The sequence below is a fragment of the Tripterygium wilfordii genome, chromosome 11 (genome assembly GCF_013401445.1).
Source record: "Tripterygium wilfordii isolate XIE 37 chromosome 11, ASM1340144v1, whole genome shotgun sequence".
NCBI lineage: Eukaryota > Viridiplantae > Streptophyta > Magnoliopsida > Celastrales > Celastraceae > Tripterygium > Tripterygium wilfordii.
The window spans coordinates 488,279-502,981 of record NC_052242.1 but is presented as its reverse complement, the minus strand read 5'-3'; the positions used below and the strand labels follow the sequence as shown (position 1 = coordinate 502,981).

The window sequence follows — 14,703 nt, the reverse complement described above, 5'->3', positions numbered from 1 at the left end:
TATGCACACTTAATTATTCGAATAGCATGATGTTTATTTGTTATCAGCGTGGTGCGGGTTGGATTGTATGGTTCCTCGGTTTAAAAATCAATTCAAAATTCAAAAATGTTTTCCAAACGTGACACAAATATTTTTTGTTTTCTTCAGAACAAAACGCTCCGTTTTGGTTAAACTCTCTGGTAATAGCCTAATAGGGTTTCCCTGCCATTTTCTTCGAGAGAAATGGCAAACCGTACTGATCCCGCGGCGAAGAGCATACATGGGACAAACCCGCAGAACCTGGTGGAGAAGATTGTGAGGTCGAAGATATACCAGAACACGTACTGGAAGGACCAGTGCTTTGGTCTTACGGCGGAAACCTTGGTCGACAGGGCCATGGAGATCGACCACCTTGGTGGCACGTTTGGCGGCAACCGAAAACCCACCCCCTTCGTCTGCCTTCTCATGAAGATGCTCCAGATCCAGCCCGAGAAGGACATCGTAGTTGAGTTCATCAAGAACGACGAATACAAGTTAGTTTTCTCTCACCATCTTCATCCCTCGATTGAGCACCCGTTTGATTTATATTCATTTGCCTGGAATTAATCTGTAAAGTTTGTGGTTTTTCTAGGAAGTTTAATTTGGCTTTATAAGCAAATCGAATTAGAACAGGGCATGCTATTTTTATTTTCTTAATCTGAAAATTTGAGGATTTCTAGCTTTGTTAATTGGAAATATAGTAAACTGGGATTTGGGTTCTTTTGTTTGGTTGTTGAGTATGAGAATTAGATGGGGAAATCTGGGATTTATTGGGTCGGGAAAACTGAGGGATACCGCGACAGTGTAACTTTACTGGTCTAGTAGTTGTGGTGGTAAGGTTTTGTTACTTTTGAGTTTTCTGATTAAATTGGAAAGAAGAGAGAGTTGGTGTTAAGAGTTGCATTTGTCTTCCTATGTGATAGATTGTGGTGCTGCTCCCTGGTTTTCTGCTGTCGCTGGTGGTTCCAACTTCCAAGGCTAGTTTTCTGATGTTACTTCTAATATTTTTAGGGGATTTTGAAAATGAGTTGAACGTAATTGTCTTCCATCGTTTTATCTCAACTCTCAACTAAGTTTTTGCTGTCCTTTGTGCCCAATACTACATCTGCTTGCATTAGGTGTTCATCACTTGCATATCCTTTAAATTTGAGTGACATTCAGTGCTTTGGCTGCAGATATGTGCGGATACTTGGAGCTTTTTATCTCCGACTTACGGGGACTGATGTGGATATCTATCGGTATCTAGAGCCTTTGTACAATGACTATCGTAAACTGAGGCGAAAGTTAGCTGATGGACGTAAGTTTTATTCGTTCAATAAATTCAACTTGTGACTTTTTGTATGAGTACTCTGTCGTTCTGTAATCTGATTATCTCTTCACTTGCCTTTATTGTTATTTGGATGGAGATCTTTCTCATCAATTGTTATCTATTGTCATGTGGTCACTATGATTGCACAGAATTTACATTGACACATGTAGATGAAGTCATTGATGAGCTCCTCACAAAAGATTATTCATGTGATATTGCTCTACCTCGTATTAAGAAAAGGTTATTATCTCATCTCTACTTCGATTGCTTTCAAGTTAAATTGTTTTGTCTTAATACTTTTGTTTACATTTAGTAAAGGTTGTTTCTCCTTTGGCCATAGTTTCTTGTTTATTAATTTCTAAACTTTTATTTTGTCCAAGAGCTTTTGACTTGTTTATCGTCAAGAATCAGAGAATGCATGTTTTAGATAACTGTTGTTGGTCACAAACATGTGTTAACAAATAATGATTCTTCCCTTGAAGAGATTAGTAAGCAGGTTTGCAGCTGAATGTAAAAGGAGTTGATGAGCAAGTGGAATGAACTTAGAGGATATATAATGAGTTTTATCTAGCTTTCATCGGAAGTTTTGATTTTTTGCTTCCAAGTTTGTCATTAAAATTTTGTTTTGACCCCTTTTCATGATAATGCAGGTGGACTCTTGAGCAAATTGGTTCGCTAGACCCTAGGAAAAGTGTTTTGGAAGATGATTTTGAAGAGGAGGAAGAGAAAGAGGAGAATGACCAATTAGAGGAAGGGCTGGAAGATGTTGAAAAGGTTTGCCAATCTATTGTTCCAATCCTGTTGACAATCTTGATTTTCTTATCAGTAGTTTTTAAGATTTCTCTTCCTTTTTCGAATTGATTGTGGATTTCTCTTATTGTTTTTTTATTGACATGTTTCTTACTTCTTGATAGGATTATTACCATGGACGGAGTCCGACGAGGGAAAGAGATAGGGACAGAAGACGTGATATTCACAGACCCAGGTAAAGCTGTCTATTATAGTAAGTGTAGTCTGCTGTTGCTAATCGTAATTTATTTGAAGAATATAATTTATTCTCTCATCTACGAGTGCGTTCAATTTTGTTATCTTTATTGAGGGGGAGATGATAGAAGGTCATACCTTTTTTGCGTCTAAGAATTAAAACATTGTCATATCTGACTGTCTTCTTCAAGTTATTTCATAAAAGTGTAAACCTTTATCATGTTCCTTTCAAATGCCATTTCCTCTTATGAGGAAAAGTGGGAATTTTACCTAAATGTCATGTCATAGGCTAGCTGATAACATTGTAGAGTTTTCCCCACTGGGTTTTGAATTTGAACTGATCTTCTCATTGATCAAGATTTTTCCTTAAAGTCATGCTGGTAGATGATTATTGGAGCTGGCATTTAAGCATATGGAAACATATGCTTACTCTTGAGTAATGTTATCACCTTGGCATTTAAAGCCTATGGTTAATTCAAGCAGCTTCCTAAACTAAAATACTGTGATCCTGCCAGGTTTCTCTGCACTGGCAGTGTGCAGCGAGAAGTATGATGGATCAAACAATTACTGTTTGCAATCTAATTTGCAGTTTCTTTGTCTTTGGTCTCGTCTTGAATATGGCATTGAACCTTTTTTTCTGTCTCTGTGTGATTGTTAACACTGATGCTTATTTTCTAGGTGATGACTGTTGGAATTTGCGCCTCTTTTTTAACCCTTCTTTGTGCAAACTCATTGGAATGTTGCGATATCTTAAAATTGTTTCTTATTTCCACCCCTGATTCTTTCCTGTTTCTATAGGGATCGAGACTATGACAGAGACTATGATAGAGAACGAGGACGTGGACGCGAAAGAGATAGGGATAGGGATAGGGACAGAGACAGAGAAAGGGATCGGGATAGGGATAGGGATAGAGACAGAGACCGCTATCGCTTGAGAGAAGAAAAAGAATATGGTCGTGATAGAGAGCGAGAAAGAGAGAGGGAAGGTAGAGAGCGTGATAGGCGAGACAGAGGCCGTGGTCGGCGGAGGAGTCGTTCAAGGAGCAGAAGCAGGAGTAGGGATCGTAAGGACCGATTAGAACCAAAGAAAAAGAAGGAGAAGAAGGACGATGGCACTGATCATCCAGATCCTGAGATTGCAGAAGCTAACAGACTCCGTGCATCCCTTGGATTGAAACCATTGAAATTGTAAGCACGGTGAATCATAAACTGTTTGAGCATGTCACTATTTAGTAAATAGATTGGCTATTGCTTGAACCGTGTATGTGCTCCCCTTCCCCTTCTCCCACTTATCCATATATAAAAAGAAGATTGGTTACAGTTTGAATATTGATTGTGCTTGTTTCTTACCTTCAGTCTGAATCTCAATGTAGGATGTTGATATTATCAAGTTGGCTTACTGTAATCTTAAACTCTGTTAATCTAGCATATTTTTTTCCTTTCGCAATCAGATGTTCATGCGCATACCTTGAATCAGATACGATTGTTAGTATATGGAGATGATAATGTTACTGCTGATTTCCAGATGTTGTCACTCAAAGCGATAACTTTATCATGGCTCATTTAGTACTGCCACTGGATTGGAACCTCGAAGTGCAAGATCATCTCTTGACCACTTCAATATATTAGAAATTGATTTAATTTTTTCATTAATAGCATTCAAATGGTAAAATGATCTACTCACAGAACTCAAACCCAAATCATCTATGTTGTTGTTGCAGCTAGAAGGAATGAAAAAATATGAGAAGAAAAAAGCAGAAGAGTATGAAGGACCTAATTGGAGAGAAGCAGACCTAGACTTTGCTATTCATCCTCACCATGAGAAAGTATCAGGTAACAGCATCCCCTCTTTATCATACTGCAGTGTACCAGAGTAGTTCAGTGGCTTGCACTTCTCACCCATCAAGATTCTCTTCTTGCACAGTTCCTTATCAGCACTATCTGTTCTTACTCCATTTTCTTCGACCATCTCTGCTTCTCCTCCTCCACCAACTCCTACAAGCCTCTTACTTGGCATCTTTCTCAGTGACGATCTAGCCATCCTCGTCTTATCTCTTGTCGTCTGTACTCTCGATGGAACTCTAGGCAATCGACCGGAGCTTCCACTGCTGGAACTACTACTGCAGCAGATGCTAGCAGCTTCAACTTTACTGCCAGAGTAAGTACTCTTCTTATTCTTGACTTTCTCCTTAATAAAACTCAGCACATTTGTCTCTCTCTTATGTTCATCTTTGGCAGCCTCCAAGTAATCTTTCAATGAATGCCTCTTGAACATAGAAGGTAGCTTCTGATCTTGATGACCCATCTCATCTTTTGATGGTTTCTTGGAACCAAAGACACTGGAGAAGAGAGAACGCAAACCCTTCTTCTTCTTCTTGGTGGTTTTGCTCTGATTATGGCTAGTCTCATTACTGTCACTGCAGTCTCCACCATTATTGTTCTTCCTCATCTGCACTGTCTTCATCAACAGCTTTGGAATCTTGACTCTAATCTTGGGCTGGGGAATGGTGATGCTGACGAAATATGCTTGTGGATTCTGATTCACAAGAGTTCTGCAAGTGTTTTTGTTAATGATAACTTCTGTCATTTTCCTTCTCATATTCTTCAATGTTCCAGACCTTGAAAGAAAAATTGAAATGTGGGAGCTAAAAGAGAGGAAGATTACCGTTTGTGCATAGAGACGTGGGTTGATGGGTTCCTACTTTGTTGGGATTCTCCTAAACTTCTTCTGTTTTCACTGAATCCCCTTCATGCCCCTGGAGTTCATTGACATGAAGCTGGTTTTGGAGGGTATAGTTGGAACTGGAAAAAAAAATGTGATTAACAACCGTTGGAAATTATTTTTTCAATGAAATCTTTGATGATATAATGTATATCTGTATACCTCTCCACTCTAATTATCTCTTCTACCTCATGTGTTTATTGGAAGGAAAATCTACTTATTGGGCTATAATTTTATTTTATTTTGATTATCACAATGCAGAACTGATGAGTTTATCCTATTTGAGAAAATACTTTTGAGTCTAATCAACTGTAAAATGTAGTATGTAGATAAGGAAAAGAGAGAATGATAAAAATCCTCAATATGATTCACACAACAACGTACTTACAAATTAAGTGTTTTTTGTTCCAACCATCTTTAAATGGACATATATAATTTGATATGGATCATGTGGGGCGGGCATATGAACCCGTGATTTCACATGATCTAAGGCTCCGTTTGGTATGTCAGATAAGACTTCGTATAATATAAAATTATCTTTTAATGAACTTATCGAATGTTTGGATGGTTTTTAAAAATCTCTGGATAGTATAATTTTATACAAAAGTGGCTCTTATACGATGCAGACCGTATAATATTAAAACGCCTCCAACTCATTTTTATTTTATACAGAGCGTTTAGTATAGAAGATAACATGTTAAATGACAAAAAAACACTTCACCCTCACTTTATATAGGAAGAGAGAAAAAGTAAACCCTAAAACTATACATTCCAACGTAGGTGAAGAGCTACCGTAGCCGATTAGCACATAGAGGTAATTTCTTGACTTGTCAAAGAGCTTACAACTTTTCAAATCACTGGAGATAATGATTGTGGTCTCCTAATATTCAACGTCTCAATATATATTGTCATAAACCTTTCGTTTTATGAAAAAAAATTCAAGACACTGATTATACTATTTTTTAAGAATAACTTAGTTGAATCTGACATGGCTTGACTTGTTCTTGTTTCCCAATCTTCTACTATTGGATGCACAAACGCAGGCTACGAGTTGTTTTGAAAGACTCAATATATTGCGAGGCCAACTTCCTCATCCGAGAGAGGTATGGACTTGTGTAGCACATGTATGCCTTTTAACATCTTTTAATACTCAAATTAATCTTCATTTGTTGATTTTGTTGTAGTCTCAATTTTATACAATTTTGTGTTAGACAAAGTATCATAAATCTTATACTATCATTTTGACTAACAACAAACCAAACACTGTATTGTATAATAATTATACTATACAAGGCTAATATCATATTATTTCCAAATACTGGATATGATTAAATTATACATCAATTTATCAAAGGATTAAATTATACATTAGATAGTAATATTCTACTATCCTATACAACGTACCAAACGGAGCCTAAGTGTTTTTTGTCGTAATTATCCCAAATGCTGGAATGAACGTACATGATTTCACATGGATCATGTGGGTCCTTATCTCAACATTTGGGATAGCTATAACAAAAAATAATAGAATAAGCTTGCTTAGGGCCCAAAACCAAATTTTAATGGGCCTCCTGATTTCAAACCAATAAAAAGGCCAAATATTGGGCTGGACTAGCCCAATATGTTTAGGGCCTGTCGTTTTATTTTCCTTGCGTTGTGTCGAAATTCAATTGAAACTCGACTTTAACCCCCGACAAATATATCAGCTCTCTGTCTTGCTTGTTCATTATCGTCTTCTAGGGCTGGCAACAGAGACGGGGGCGCTCACTTCGAGCTGTGTCTGAGGTATTCGCTTCAACACGTCATGCCTGTCGAACCGTTTCTTTCACACTCACCTTCGAATTATATCTCTCTGAAAGAGTATCTATGACTGTGTTGGATTTTGGCTTATTCATGTTTTGTCTAATTTGTATGTCCAATCAATTTATGTTTCGTAGATCTAGGGTTTGTAACTGTTTGATTGAGGGCATGGTGGAATTGTTTTGTATTTTTTGTTGCAATTTTGAAATTCGGTGTTAATCTCTTCGAGGGCGGTGATACTGTGACCGATTTGCTTATCAGTCGCAAAAAAGTGATGTAGTCCCTCGATCTGGGTGGAGTAATTTGTTTGTTTGGTTGGAAAAGTTTGAGTTCCTGTTAATGGAGATGAATGATTGGGGTAATTAGTCATATTCTTACGGCGCATTTGGTTGGCATTTTGAGGGGGAATGAGGTGAGCCGGGGGTGAGAATCACTCATTCCCTCGTTTGGTTGAGTTTGGGAGGTTGGAATCCCAAATTCATCCCACCCTCATTCCCTCCTTATGGAGATTAGTCAAGCTCGCTAAAATGGTGAGATTTGCTAATCTCCACAAGAGAGAATGAGTTTGATAGTCAAAAGATTATTATATCCCTTATTGAGAAGTAATCACAACCATTAAATTAATCTATTCTTATTTTTATGTACAAAAAATTGGGTAGTATGAAAATTGTACAATTAAAATTCTAACACTCATACTCACTCTTAATTTCATACCAAACATGGTAATGTTCATCTCACACTCACCTCAAGCTCGCCTCACACTCACACTCACACTCACACTCACACTCACACTCACACTCACACTCATTGAATTAGCAACCAAATGCCCCGTTAGTTCTTTATCTTTTGGCTTTTGGTGTAACAGGAAAATCTGACTGATGTTGAGAAAATTGCCTGCATAAATTTAGTAAATTTCCACTTTTAGTTATCTTTCTTATTTTATGATGCTTAACTTCCATAGTTGAACTATTTTTTTTGTTGTGTATGTATGACTATATGTTTGATACATCCCTAACATGATTGTTACCCTGTTCTGGACGCAGGGTTAAGATTTCATTGAATCATGTCGACTTTTGCAAAGCCAGAGAATGCGTTGAAGCGAGCAGAAGGTGACAGATATTTTTTTATAGTTACATATTTTTCCTATTATGAATTTTGGTGGCCTCTAGTTTGATAACTGAAAGGCCAGATCTTAGTAACTAGAATTGGTGTAGGAATTAATTTGAGCAAACAATGCGGTTCATTCAAGACTGCTTCTTCCTCCTCTTTTCTCTTTTGCATTTTAGAAAATTTATTTAATCTGGTATTCTGGTCTACAAGACTACAACTCTACATGTGGGGGAGGTGTTCCTAGTTAACAAAGGCCAACATGCATTCATTTGTAAGTTTTCTGGGTTTATTTTATTTTTCATTCTATACTTACTTTGATGGCACATTGATGCAGAGTTGATAAATGTTGGGCAAAAGCAGGATGCATTACAAGCTCTTCATGATCTAATCACCTCAAAGAGATACCGTGCTTGGCAAAAGACACTTGAAAAGATTATGTTCAAGTATGTAGAGCTTTGTGTTGATATGCGGAGGGGTAGGTTCGCCAAGGATGGTTTGATTCAATATCGAATTGTTTGCCAACAAGTGAACGTTAACTCTTTGGAGGAAGTCATCAAGCACTTTATGCATCTCTCCACTGAGAAAGCTGAGCAGGCTCGTAGCCAGGCTCAAGCCCTAGAAGAAGCTCTTGATGTTGACGACCTTGAGGCAGATAAAAGGCCTGAAGATCTGATGCTAAGCTATGTTAGTGGAGAAAAGGGAAAAGATAGGTCTGATCGTGAACTTGTTACTCCATGGTTCAAGTTTTTGTGGGAGACCTATAGAACGGTGCTTGAAATATTACGAAACAACTCAAAGTTGGAGGCACTATATGCGGTATATGTCCCATTTAATGCATTTTCCACTATTTTTAGCTTTCATATATGTTTGTCTTCTAAGTCAATTTCATTGTGAAGCTTTCATATATGTTTGTCTTCTAAGTCAATTTTATTGTCAATTTTTCACCATGAAGATCCTCTGCAGTCTAACTTTACACGTTTTAGGATGTAAAGGAGTTTTGGTTGCTCAATTTCTCGTCTAGATCTGTGTTTTGTTGGAATGCTATGAAATTGTGGTTCTGCATATGTGTAAAGGGATCTACACTCCCGCTCCTATTACAACCTTATCCCCATGGAAGTTTGGGATCTCTGTGTTTGGGTTGAAATAGTTGAGCAAATAAATTGGTCTTCCTTGTAAGTGCCATGTCGTAATTGTAACAGTGAATGGGCTTTAATTTTGTTTACCTCCAGCATCTTGTATTTCGTGTTACGTTTATCTTCATTGTTATATTGGAGTTTCTATTGAGAAATTTGGTACCTTATTCCTTCTGCTTTCATGACAGTGACTTGTAGTCGAGAGTATTTGTCTGTTCTGACAGTGGTGTTGTTTGGGGTCAAAAGTTGTTGTCTACTAATTGATTTTTTAGAGGACTTTATATAATGACAGAAGAAATGACATCTGATTGGTCTTTTCTTGTGCAGATGACAGCACACCGGGCCTTTCAGTTCTGCAAGCAGTACAAACGTACAACAGAGTTCCGGAGGCTATGTGAAATAATCAGGAATCATTTGGCAAACCTTAACAAGTACAGAGACCAAAGGGACAGACCTGACTTATCAACTCCTGAGAGTTTGCAACTGTACCTTGATACAAGATTTGAGCAGCTGAAAATGGCCACTGAACTCAAACTCTGGCAGGTATCTAAACAAAAAAATTTAGATGTACAACAGGTTGTTTCCTTCGAGATACTTGTGTTTCTAACAATCCTTTGTTTCTGCAGGAAGCTTTTCGCTCTGTAGAGGATATTCATGGGTTGATGTGCATGGTTAAGAAAACACCCAAGGCATCCCTGATGGTGGTGTATTATGCCAAGCTAACAGAAATATTCTGGATTTCATCTAGCCATCTTTATCATGCATGTGCATGGTTGAAGCTGTTTTCACTTCAAAAAAGCTTTAATAAGAACTTGAGCCAGAAAGATCTTCAAATGATTGCATCATCTGTTGTTTTGGCTACACTCGCTGTGATCCCCTATGATCAAACCCATGGTGCCTCCCATTTGGAACTTGAAAATGAGAAAGAGCGCAACTTGAGGTTGGCAAATCTCATAGGATTCAATCTAGATCCAAAACATGAGAATCGAGAAGTGGTATTGCATTATCATCATCATCATTGTTATTACTGTTATCATTATAAAATGCCGTTCTTTTCTGACTGTGTCTCCTTTTTCCAGATTTCACGGTCATCGCTCCTCTCAGATTTGGTGAGTTTGATTTCTCGTTTTATTTTTCTTATTTTCTCTACTCCGAGTAAAGATCCACCTGATTTTTATTTAACAAAAGAAGTTATTAAACTCAAGATGAATTTTAGAATTTGCATTTAAATGCCCAGTTTGTCTTGGAACCTTTATACTTAAAAGAGTTTACCTTTTAACATTTTAGCATCCACAATTGGATAAAGTTTTTTTGGATTCTATGAACCAAAAAAATAGAAAAATCACTTTATTATTTGATGCAAATATGAGTAGGGATCCATTGTAGGAACAACCAAATGTATAACAGGAATGCTGTAGTTCTCCCTGTTATTAGTAGGATATGGCTTTTACCCATTTCAAGTGTTGACATAGATTGTACTTTTAATTAATACAATATATTGTTATTGGAAGGTATATTTTTGCTTTTGTTTATAATAGAAGCTTACTAGAGAAGCAGCTTTATAATGTTGTGGAATATCTGCAGTCTGTCAAAAATTTTATAAGGGTTATATAACCTAAAGATAAGCATACCATTATGAGTCAAAGGTTTTGGAATTGTGTTTTTTTTTTTTTTTCTTTTCTTGTAGGAGGTTGCGTATTATTATGTAGCTTGTGCGTGGCACAGTCTGATTTTGGTGTTGTTTTGTAGGTCACTAAAGGGGTGATGAGTTGTGCCACACAGGAAGTAAAAGATCTTTACCACCTTCTAGAGGATGAGTTTCTTCCTCTAGATCTTGCATCTAATATCCAGCCCTTATTGGCCAAAATCTCGAAACTTGGTGGTAAGCTTGCTTCAGCGTCATCTATACCTGAGGTGCAACTTTCTCAATATCTTCCTGCCCTTGAAAAGCTTGCTACTTTGAGGTTGCTTCAGCAGGTTCAGTTTTTAGTTAGTTTTTTTTTTTTTTTTGTATCTTCTTTCTTGATTATGAACATCTTATGGTGATCTTTTATTAGAAATCTTTCGTTTTTTCTTGATGGTTATCATTATGCGTTGCAGGTTTCTAGGGTGTACCAGACCATGAAAATTGAGAGTTTATCTCAGATGATCCCCTTTTTTGATTTTTCTGTTATGGAGAAAATATCAGTTGATGCTGTAAAAAACAACTTTATAGCTATGAAAATTGATCATGTTAAGGGCATTGTGACATTTGGTCACCTGGTAAGTGGTAAATTAGTCTCAACTTTTGCTCTCTTTATGCATTATTTATTGATATCATGACAAACAAATAAACCTATTACCTTTTTTTGCTGGCTAACCACATCAAGATATAGAACAGCAAGAGCCGCTTATGCTTACCATGTTGATTTTCCATTGTTCATGCAATAAATATTGAAATGGTATAAATTTAGTGGCCTATTGGTTACATGAAGTTACTTGAGCAATCATTTGCATTTTTCATTATTATAGGATAGGATACTCGTTTACGATTTTCTACCATTTTTGTGTCGTTATTTTGTACAAGTGGGAAAGTTTGAATGCAAAAGTCGGACGTTGTAGGATACTTGTCTTCTTCAATGTTGAATTCACTCTGCCTGGTCTAAATTTCTCCTCCACATCTTTTTCCTTCTTAATGGGTCAAAGTGAATTCTAATATACTCGAAGTATGCAGACACATGCTATGTTTTAGTGGCTTGACAATGGTTGTATACAAACGCATGCTATGTTTTGCTGGCTTGACAATGGTTTGTTGGTTGTTTTCTTAGCATCCTTCTTGTCATGGTAGCTAGAGGCATATTTTGATAATTTAGATTGGGTTGTCTACTTCAGGGTCTAGAATCCGATGGGTTGCGGGATCATTTGACTCATTTTACTGAATCGTTGAACAAAGCAAGAGGCATGATTTATCCTCCAGTTCAGAAGGCATCAAAACTTGGTGAAATTTTGCCTGTTTTGGGAGAAGTAGTGGAGAAGGAGCACAAGAGACTTCTTGCTCGGAAATCAATCATTGAGAAAAGAAAGGAAGAGCAAGAACGTCATCTTTTGGAAATGGTATTTCATTTGAACAGTTGCCTGGAAATATTGCTTGCGGTTGCCATTGATCAAAATTGGAATAGAATTAAAATTTTGAACTGATTTGTCTTTCAAGGAACGCGAAGAAGAGTCGAGGAGGCTAAAACTTCAGAAGATAACTGAAGAGGCAGAGCAGAAGAGGCTTGCTGCTGAATATGAGCAAAGGAAGAATCAAAGAATTCGCAGGGAGATAGAAGAGCGGGAACGTGAAGAAGCGCAAGCATTGCTCGAGGAAGCTGAGAAACGTGGTAAAAGCAAGGGGAAAAAGAAGTCAATCTTGGAAGGGGTGAGTACAATTTATTGCGTGATTGTATCTTTTTCAATTTTCAAGGTCAATTACTCAATTATTGACAGTTGCCTCTGTGCAGGAAAAGGTGACGAAGCAAACTCTGATGGAGCGGGCTTTGAATGAGCAGCTCAGAGAGAGGCAAGAAATGGAGAAAAAATTACAGAAATTGGCTAAGACGATGGATTATTTGGAAAGAGCCAAAAGAGAGGAGGCTGCTCCTTTAATTGAAGCTGCTTTCCAAAGACGATTGGTGGAAGAGAAGATGCTTCATGAACGGGAGCAGCAGGTGTGTAACAATTATCATATCATGTTTCAGTGCAACAATTTACAATTCTAATTTTATTTCTCTTCACTGTTTCTCCATCTGAATTTACTTCTTAAAAGTTACCCTATATCTTCAGCTGGTTGTGCTTTGTTCATTTTAGTGTCATCTTGGATTTGGTTCACCACCTTTATATTCTAGGTTATATCTTCTCTTCGATATGTAATGGTGACACATTTCTACTCTGCAGCAAGAGATTCAAATGAGCAGACAGCGGCATGATGGGGACCTCGCGGAAAAAAATAGACTGGCACGTATGTTGGACAATAAGGTATTTATTTACCCATTTTGGCTGAACACTTCTTTCTCTCCCCTAGATTAATATCTGGTCTTGTAGCATCTTTTCCATTAGATTTTTGCCTATTTCTTTTAATTGTTTGTGTGGGAAGGTGGGCATTCTCGTTAACGTACAAAGTTGGCCTTTCCTTTGCTGTTTTCAGTTGATTTTCCAGGAAAGAGTTATAATTCGTCGTCAAGCCGAGTTTGATCGACGTAGGCTGGAGAGAGAGGAAAGAATCAACCAAATCATACAGGCTCGAAGGCAAGAGAGAGATGCTATGAGAAAGAAAATTTTCTTTGTGAGAACTGAAGAAGAGAGGCTGAAAAAGCTGCGTGAAGAGGAGGAAGCTCGCAAACGGGAAGGTGAGTCATTTATTAAAAAAAACTATTTATTATATTGCATGAGAACTTTATTCAGAGGTTTCCGTACGTCGTTTCAATTTTCCAATATTTTTTCTGCTACTTTCCTGTGGAGCTCCTCATGAACATTGGATTAAATACTTTTTTTTTTTATCAATTGTCAGCATCACATAAGATTCCCCCTTTTCCCAAACCCCTAACAAAATCGATTGGTCCAAAATTATTTTTGAGATTGTTGCTCTTTCTATGCCTAGTTAACCTTTTGTAATAATGCAGGAACTATTATGATTTGTCTTTGATCGTCCTTCATTCTGTGGCAGAGATTATTTCTTTCCTGGATTGGTTATTATGACCGTCCTTTTAACATATTTTATTGTTGTGCTGTAATTTGGAAATGTGCAGAGGCTGAGAGACAGAAGAAGGAAGAGGCTGAACGTCAGGCTAAGTTGGATGAGATTTTTGAAAAGCAGAAGCAAAGAGAGCGGGAGCTTGAGGAAAAAGAGAGGCTTAGGAGGGAAGAACTCTTGGGAAGATCAACTGATCGGCCTTCTAGGCTCTCTGAGGCCCGACCACTGGAAACTGGAACTGCCCCTGCTGCAGCTGCAGCTGCAGCTGCTTCTGCTCCTGGAAAATACGTGCCTAGGTTCCGGCGGGAGAGAGTTGATGGTGGTGGGCAGGCCACACCTCCAGAACCTGATCGATGGGGCAGCCGGTCAGATGATCATCCCCCACAATCCAGTGATAGGTGGCGCAGCGATGACCGTAAACCATCGTATGGTAACAAGGGTTGGCCATCATCCAGGGGTGCTCCTCGTGACCGCTGATCCCATTAGTTTTAGAAAATTTTGTTTTGATTGGCTAAATGGCTGTGGTGTTTGATGATTCAAATAGAACGTGTCTGGGAACCCAAGGAATAATTGATACTTTTGGCGATGAAGACTTGAAAGTGAATGCAGAGTCGTAGTCTGTCTAGCTTGAGAAATACTCAATTTTATGTTTTTTAGTAAGGCTCGAGAGATCATTGTTTGAAGTCTTTTTCCTTCCAGTGATTCTTGTTTTGCATTGTTGGAATTGGAATATATTCCTTATAAATCAATCTACCGATATTTTCTTCGAAGTTCTTTAATTGGACCGGAATTTGATTTTGGTTGGAGTAATCTATTTGTTTTTTTTAATACAATAGAAGGAAAGGATTGAACACGAGTGTTACTTTACTCGGACAGACAAATGGGCCCAAAGATATCCGTAATACATTACGGCTCG

General features: G+C 37.8%; 2 protein-coding genes across 4 annotated transcripts; both read left to right on the top strand.

Moving 5' to 3' along the window:
- Positions 1-174: 174 nt before the first annotated feature.
- LOC120008921 (pre-mRNA-splicing factor 38-like) lies at positions 175-5,239 on the top strand. Of its 3 annotated transcripts, XM_038859302.1 has the most exons (10): positions 175-512; positions 942-995; positions 1,194-1,315; positions 1,477-1,567; positions 1,978-2,101; positions 2,242-2,312; positions 3,110-3,499; positions 4,033-4,144; positions 4,236-4,469; positions 4,550-5,239. In XM_038859302.1, exons 1-8 carry the CDS (start codon positions 223-225, stop codon positions 4,034-4,036), a joined length of 1,146 nt encoding a protein of 381 aa, XP_038715230.1. In that variant the 5' UTR covers positions 175-222; the 3' UTR covers positions 4,037-4,144; positions 4,236-4,469; positions 4,550-5,239. The 3 variants fall into 3 exon arrangements, with proteins under 3 accessions (XP_038715230.1, XP_038715231.1, XP_038715232.1); XM_038859303.1 differs by having other exon boundaries at positions 4,338-5,239; XM_038859304.1 differs by lacking the exon at positions 942-995 and having other exon boundaries at positions 177-512.
- Positions 5,240-6,692: 1,453 nt separating this feature from the next.
- On the top strand, positions 6,693-14,557 carry LOC120009356 (eukaryotic translation initiation factor 3 subunit A-like). The gene is made up of 14 exons (XM_038859913.1): positions 6,693-6,818; positions 7,877-7,942; positions 8,278-8,759; positions 9,404-9,619; positions 9,703-10,071; positions 10,156-10,185; positions 10,826-11,053; positions 11,177-11,338; positions 11,948-12,169; positions 12,267-12,476; positions 12,559-12,765; positions 12,992-13,072; positions 13,242-13,443; positions 13,843-14,557. The coding sequence occupies exons 2-14, from the start codon at positions 7,897-7,899 to the stop codon at positions 14,262-14,264; spliced, it is 2,877 nt and encodes a 958-aa protein (XP_038715841.1). The 5' UTR covers positions 6,693-6,818; positions 7,877-7,896; the 3' UTR covers positions 14,265-14,557.
- The last annotated feature ends 146 nt before the right edge of the window (positions 14,558-14,703 follow it).

Coding starts and splice junctions, on each gene's coding strand:
- LOC120008921 (XM_038859303.1), top strand. CDS start 223: ATGGCAAACCGTACTGATCCCGCGGCGAAGAGCATACATGGGACAAAC. Junction 513..941: donor ATCAAGAACGACGAATACAA/GTTAGTTTTCTC, acceptor CCTATGTGATAG/ATTGTGGTGCTGCTCCCTGG. Junction 1,316..1,476: donor GCGAAAGTTAGCTGATGGAC/GTAAGTTTTATT, acceptor ATGATTGCACAG/AATTTACATTGACACATGTA.
- LOC120009356 (XM_038859913.1), top strand. CDS start 7,897: ATGTCGACTTTTGCAAAGCCAGAGAATGCGTTGAAGCGAGCAGAAG. Junction 12,170..12,266: donor AACGTCATCTTTTGGAAATG/GTATTTCATTTG, acceptor TTGTCTTTCAAG/GAACGCGAAGAAGAGTCGAG. Junction 13,444..13,842: donor GGAAGCTCGCAAACGGGAAG/GTGAGTCATTTA, acceptor GGAAATGTGCAG/AGGCTGAGAGACAGAAGAAG.